The following is a 6897-nucleotide window of genomic DNA, read 5'->3' on the forward strand; positions in this document are numbered from 1 at the left end:
TAAATAAATAAATAAATAAATAAATAAATAAATAAAATAAGATATTTATCTCCAAATCTCCAAAATGATTTTTTTTCATTTTTAAATGTTCAGGGCTGGGGAGATAGTTCGGTAAAATAAGTGCTTGCCTGGGAAGTGCTAGGGCCTGACTTCAATCCCTTGTGCATAGGGCCGGCATGGCATGCATTCCTGGGGGGGGGATGAAATGTGCGTCCTTGTGTTAGCCAGGCAGGCACTTAGACTGCCTAGGTATCTCTCCAGCTGTGAACTGATTTTCTAGTTGCTTAATCATCTCTAAATTCACTGTTGAACATATAACCTGTAGCTGGTTGTGGTGGCTCAGGTCTGTAATTCCAGCTACTTGGGAGGGTGAAGCAGGAGGATTATAGGTTTGAGACAAGCCTGAACAATTTGGTAAGACTCTGTCCCAAAATAAAAAACATAAAAAGGGCTGTTGATGTAGCTCAGCACTCCTGAGGCTTAATCCACAGTGCCACTGAAAGAAAGGAAGAAAGGAAGAAAAAAAGAAAGAAAGAAAAGAAGAGAAAGAAAGAGAAAAAGATAACTAATTTTATTTTAACCTGTCAGGTAATCCGACCAAACTTTTCATCTTTTTAAAATTTTTTTATTTTTATGTATTTGGTTGTTGCAGGGTCTCACTACGCAGTTTAGACTCTTGGTGATCCTGTTTTCAGCCTCCCCAGCACTGGGATTAGAGGCATGCGCCACTGGGCCCAGACTCTGGCTGGCTCAGCCTGCCCTGGCGATGGGGCTAGTGTGGTATGTGGTGCTGTGATCAACTGCTGTCCTTGCACTTTGCCTAAGCAGGCGCTTTAGTCTGTTGAGCTATCTCACAGGCCCCTTTTTTGTCTTTTTTTTTTTTTTTTTTTTTTTTTTGTATTTTTAACGAAAGGGTCTACATCTCACTACTAAGTCGGACTCTAGTGATCGGCTGCCTGTGTACAGCCTTCCAAGGGCTGAGATTACAGGTGCGCTCCACCACGCCCAGTCTCAATTGCCCTCTCAGCATGCCCTGGGGGATCAAACTCCAGGTACTTTAATCCACTGAGTTATTTGGCCAGTGGTTTTTTTTTTGTTTTTTCTCTTGTTGAGACAGGGTCTTGCTATGCAGTTCAGGATGGTCTTGAATTTGTAGCTATCCTTCTGCCTCTACTTCCTGAGTACTGTGATTACAGGTGTGCGCTGGCTAGCCTGACTTGCACTGTTTGAAATACAACTTTTCATTTTTCCTGCCAGTTTTCATTGTGTCTTAGTCATGCCTGAATTTAGAGTAACCCTTTAGACCTAGGTAGGCCAGCATTTGGTTGTCTTTCTTTCTTTTCTTTTCTTTTTTTCGTGGTATTGGGGATCGAACTTGGGACCTTGTGCTTGCCAGACAGGCACTTATGCTGCTGAGCTATCTCCCCAGCCCTAAGCCAGTGTTTCGAAGGGAACTTCTTTACCTTTATAAGGCCTTCAGTCTTTGTTTTATATCTTCCTTCACCCTCATCCTCAATGGCTCTTAGTGCGTCAGAGTCTTTGTGGGTTCTACAGTATAGAACAGATTATCTGCCTTGAGCTCACTTTGTAGCCCAGGCTGGACTCAAACTCACAACAATCCTCCTGCCTCAGCTTCCCTAGTGCTGGGATTACAGGCGTGTGCCTCCATGTCAGCTATTTTTAAAATCTCCTATCTACAGTTAAATTTTAATTTTCCCTTCTCTGCTAATTACACCTCTAATCTGCTAGGGTTTTGGAAGGGACCCTAATAATGACATGCTGTCTTCATTTGAGGGTCCCAACAGGGTGAGAAATAATGTAAAAAGTAAGCAGGGGGGTTGGCCAGATTGGAGGACATGCCATAACCAGATTTCCTAACTGTACCTTAGAATCACCATCCTGGACTGGGCAGACCGCAGTGTCACTCTGGGACTGAGAGGATGGCATTAGGGGAACAGTCTATCAAGGGGAACAGTTAATTAAAGTGGAGAAACAAGTGCTGAGAGGCCCAGTACTGATGGCTGAGGCATCCTGAGGGGGCAGCCATTAGCTGAGGAGAAAGCCTTTTGGATTGCATAATCCACTGTCGTACAGTTGCCAAGATTTTATTGAGTTTTCTCTATTTTTATTTATTTGTTTGAGACAGGATCTCACTGTGTAGTGCAGGCTGGCCTTGAATTTATACAGATCCTCCTGCCTCAACCTCCTCAGTGTGAAATTACACTTATGTACCACCACACCTGTTTTTTTTCTTTTCTGTACTGGGAATTGAACTCAGACCTTGCACTTGCCAGGCAGGCGCTGTGCCATTGAGCTGTACCCTAGGCCCTTTTTGGAGTTGTGTTGTCAGTTGCCTTCTTGCTTGGTGTCTTTGTTCCTTTGCATTAGGATTTTTTTTTTTTTTTTTGGTGGAACCGGGGATTGAACTCAGGTCCTTGCGCTTGCCAGGGAAGCGCTTATTCTACTGAGCCATCTCCCCGGCCCCTGCATTAGGATTTTATTCCTTTGAAGTCACTTTAGTAAGGTTTGGAAAGAAATAGAAGTATGTATATATTAAGTTCTCCAAGTTTAACCAGACATTTCAAGTAATTTTTCAAAAGTAGCCTTGTTACCAAAGTTATAGATTTCTTCAAAGGTAACTATCATCTGCGCTACTGGAGAAACAGTGTTGCAATTTTTTTTTTTTCAAAGTCTTGCTATGTAGTGCAGATTGGCCTTGAACTTGCTGTGATCCTCCTGCCTCAGCATCCTGAGTGATGGGATTACAGGTGTGCACCCCCATACCTAACAGCTGGGAGATTCTAGACTCTGGAGTTATTCTAGACTCTGGTCTCTCATGCGCTGGGGACCCTGTCGCTACATGAAAGCCATAATGGCCTCCCGCTTGAGTGGGATGGTCGGATCTCTTTATAGTAGCGTCAGCTGCCACGATCAGAAAGTCTCTTACGGGCTGGGCCCAGATCTGGCACAGTGCTATTTCTATTCTATCCTATTTGTGAAAGTAAATTTAGGGAGAGGTGAAATGGTCCCCACCTCTTCATGAGAGGAGGGCCATATATGCACAGGGATGAAAGAAACTGTTAGTAGCATCTTTGCAGACAGTTTGCCTCTCTGTGTACCTTCACCAAATTTTGAATGTTTCCTTTGTAATTCATTTTGGTCATTTATTTATTTATTTATTTATTTATTTATTTATTTTATATTTTAGAGAAGGGTCTATAGGGTGCCCAAGATCTCATTACTAGATCGGATTCACAGTGATCCCCTGTTTATAACCTCCCAAGAGCTGGGATTGCGGGCTTGTGCCACCACACCCAGTCTCAATTGCCCTCTCAGCATGCCCCAGGGGTGGGGCCGGCACAGGCCTGGCGATCAAGGCCCTGGCCCCTGCGCATGCCTGCAGGTGCTTTAATTCACTGAGCTATTTGGCCGGCCCCTTAAAAAATATTTTTGCTGCAGGGTTTCATTATATAGTTCATGCTGGCCTTGAACTCACTATGTAGCCCAGGCTGTGAGCCTCAAACTCACACCAATCCTTCTAGCTCAGCCTTTTGAATGCTGATATGCTAAGTGTGTGCCATCATGCCGAGCTGTAATTCACTTCAGATAAACATAAATGTAGGGGCGGGGAAGATGGCTCAGTGGAATAAGGGCTTCCTTGGCAAGGGCAAGGGCCTGAGTTCAATCTCAGGTTCCACCAAAAAACAAAACAAACAACAACAACAACAACAAAATATGAATATATGTATACAGACATATATCCCACTAACCCTGAGGAGCAAGTAGTGACTCAGTTTTCTGGGACAAAATTTCTCAGAAGCAAAGTGAGAACATTTTTTGGTGGTTCCAAATCAGCCTGAAGTCTGAAGAAAATGGGTTAGTTGAATGGCTTAGTTTTATCTTTTTTTTTTTTTTTTTGCAGAACTGGGAATTGAACTCAGGCCTTTGCGCTTGCTAGGAAAGTGCTTATTCCACTGAACCATCTCCCTGGCCCCAGAGGGTTATTATTTGGAGAGAGCCATTGTCACATGTTGAGCTCTTCACAGAGGTGGAAGTAACATTCAGGGCATTTATTTTTTTATTTTTTATTAATTAATTAATTTATTTTTGGCAGAACCAGGGATTGAACTCAGGCCCTTGCGCTTGCCAGGGAAGCACTTATTCCACTGAGCCATCTCCTCGGCCCCAAGGGCATTTATTGTTGAGTGACACCAATATGGAAAGGAGGAGAAAAAGAGCAGGATTAAATAGAAGGAGAATGGCAAGGCAGGCATAACAAGGCCTGAGTTGGCCCACAGTTGAGTGTGACCTGGAGCTAGGATGACCCTCCAGAGTTTGCACAAGTCTAGGCCAGTGACGACAAACCTCTTAGAAGTTTCAGAGATAACAATCATAGGGCTGTAGAAGATGTGCCATAGATTCACCACCACTAGTCTTGGCAGAATGGCAGGCTGGACCTTTGTCTGTCTGTCTGTCTGTCTGTCTGTCTGTCTGTCTGTCTGTCTGTGTTAATGTACCTGGCACAGGTCTTACTATGCAGCTCACACTCGCAGTGATGCTCCTGTGTTCAGCCTCACCTAGCACTGGGATTACAGGCACGCGCCCCCACGCCTGGTCTCCATGGCTGGCTCAGTGTGCTTGGGGCTGGGGCCAGGGCAGCATGGCATGTGATGCCAGGGATCAAACCCTGATCCCTGCGCTTGCCTAAGCAGGCGCTTAGTCCACTGAGCTGTCTTGCCAGCCCTTGTCTGTCTGTGTTGATTAATAATTGGATGTGAGTGTGCCCCAGAAGGAGGTGTAATTTCTTCAGCCAAGGCAGTCACCTATGAAGGCTGCTGCCAATGGGGTCGTCCTCCAGCTGCAACCCCAGCAGCTAGGGGAGCACCTCCATCTCTGCAGGGACTTTCGGCTCCCCCTGTGTATAGTTAAATAAGATAGTTATCACTTTTTCAATCTTTTAAAAATTTTATTTATTTTTTATTTAAATAAGCTTTGTAATAGTTACTTGTAAATCCAGTTAGAAAATAACTTTCTCTCTCTGCTTACCATACAAATTTGTTTTAAAAATAACACAGTAATGTGTAAATCACCTATTAACTTCTTGAAACATGATCAACTAAGTCCATATCCAAAATTAAAATGCAAGATAACTCAAAGAATAGAATTCTTTCATTAAAAAAAAAAAAGAATTCTTTCATGGTTTCAAATTATCTCCCCAGCTCTCAGGCCCTCAAACATACCCTTATCCCCACCCAAGTTCTTGGTTAGTTTGTACAGTCCTTTGTGGAGAGCACTTGTGTCCCTGCAACCGGCAAGTGCGTGAAGGCAACAGTCCCCTCATTCCCCCCTCCAGAATTAACACTGTGTATGTACAGTACGTTCTTCCTTTACGTTACAGGAACGTGGCTTTCAGTGAAAGTTATTACTTCCTCCTCTTTCCTCCCTGGCGCTGCCCTCCTTTGCTCTTGCTACCTACACCAGGCGGCCTGGATTGTGTCCTGCCTCCCAGACCTCCTTTTCTCTTCCCTCCCCAGCTGGGCGGGCCACCTGTCCTTTTGCCCCCAGCACCCTGTCGGCCCCCTTTTCTCTTGCCCTCTGGCCCATTTTCTTCCTCTTAGCAGCCTCCTCTTCTTCCTCCTCTCTCATCTGCTTATTGGTGGCCCTTGTCACATCTAGCTTAGGTTTCTTGATGTTCATGATGTGAATATTTTGCCTTTCTGAGTCAGGTCCTCCCTATGTAATTCAGGCTGGCCTTGAGCTCATTCTGTAGCTCTTGCTGTCTTTGAACTCACAATAATCCTCCTGCCTCAGAGTCCTGAATACTGGGATTACAGGTATGACTCACCATGCCCAGCTGAAAGCCTTACCATTTAACCACAATGATCAACTCCTCCTCATTTATTTATTTTATTATTTATTTTTTGTATTTTATTTTTTGTGGCTGACTCAGCCCACCCTGGGGGCGGGCTGTTTGCCTGAGCTCCTGCTTTCAGAACACTGACCTATCGCTGCTCCTACTTTTTGTATTTCAAACAGGGTCTTGCTTTGTAGTTTAGGCTTCCTGGGATGACAAGCATGCCCCACTAAGCCCAGTCTAACTTTTAAAATCTACTATTCAGGGGCCAGGGAGATGGCTCAGTAGAATAAGCACTTCCCTGGCAAGTGTAAGGGCCTGAGTTCAATCCCTGGTTCCGCAAAAAAAACAAAAAACAAAAAACAAAAATCTACTATTCAACCTCAATGATTATCTCTTCTTTGACTTCTTTGTTTTGCTTTCATTTCTATCTTCTCATTTCCTTGAGTTTTTTTTTTTGTTTGTTTGTTTTTTTGGCTCCCTGGCTCCTCCTTGAGTATTTTGGAAGGCAATTCCCCATCTTCTCTTTGCCTCTCAACTGTGGTTTTCTTTTCCTTTTTCAAATCTCTCTTTTAAGAGAGATTTTATTTTTTCTTCTGTTTTTGTACTTGGAATTGAACTCACAACCTCATGCTTGCCAGGCAGGTGCTGTGCCACTGAGCTATATCCCTGGCTCTTTCTCAACTGTGTGTTGCTCTCCTTTGAATAATAGTCTTACTATATGTCTCCTTTGCTCTTTCTCTTTTATCTTCTTTCTTCTCCCTCTCCCCGGCCCCCTAGTATCTTTAAATATATTTGGTTGTTACAGGGTCTCACTATGCAGCTTTGGCTCGTAGTGATCCGCCTGTTTTCAGCCTCCCCAGCACTGGGATTACAGGCCTGTGCCACTGTGCCCCGACTCTGTGGCCAGCGGTACGTTGCGCTGGGAATCAAACCCCAGTCCCTGCGCTTGCCTAAGCTTGCCTAAGCAGGCACTTTAGTCTTCTGACCTATCTTGCCAGCCCCCTCGTTTCTTTATAATAACTTTCTTTCTTTCTTTCTTT

General features: G+C 44.2%; 1 protein-coding gene and 1 pseudogene across 1 annotated transcript in view; one reads left to right on the plus strand and one right to left on the minus strand.

The window, feature by feature from the left end:
- Positions 1-2646, minus strand: part of LOC105742355 — a 4235-nt pseudogene extending 1589 nt beyond the window's left edge.
- A 226-nt stretch (positions 2647-2872) lies between these two features.
- The window catches only part of Anp32e (acidic nuclear phosphoprotein 32 family member E), a 16317-nt gene continuing 12292 nt past the window's right edge, over positions 2873-6897 (plus strand). Inside the window, exon 1 of the mRNA XM_023716394.1 lies at positions 2873-3001. Coding sequence (XP_023572162.1) covers positions 2873-3001 — 129 coding nt within the window. The remainder of the gene's footprint in view (positions 3002-6897) is intronic.

Source organism: Octodon degus, unplaced genomic scaffold (assembly GCF_000260255.1).
Source record: "Octodon degus isolate 3935 unplaced genomic scaffold, OctDeg1.0 scaffold00048, whole genome shotgun sequence".
Lineage (NCBI taxonomy): Eukaryota > Metazoa > Chordata > Mammalia > Rodentia > Octodontidae > Octodon > Octodon degus.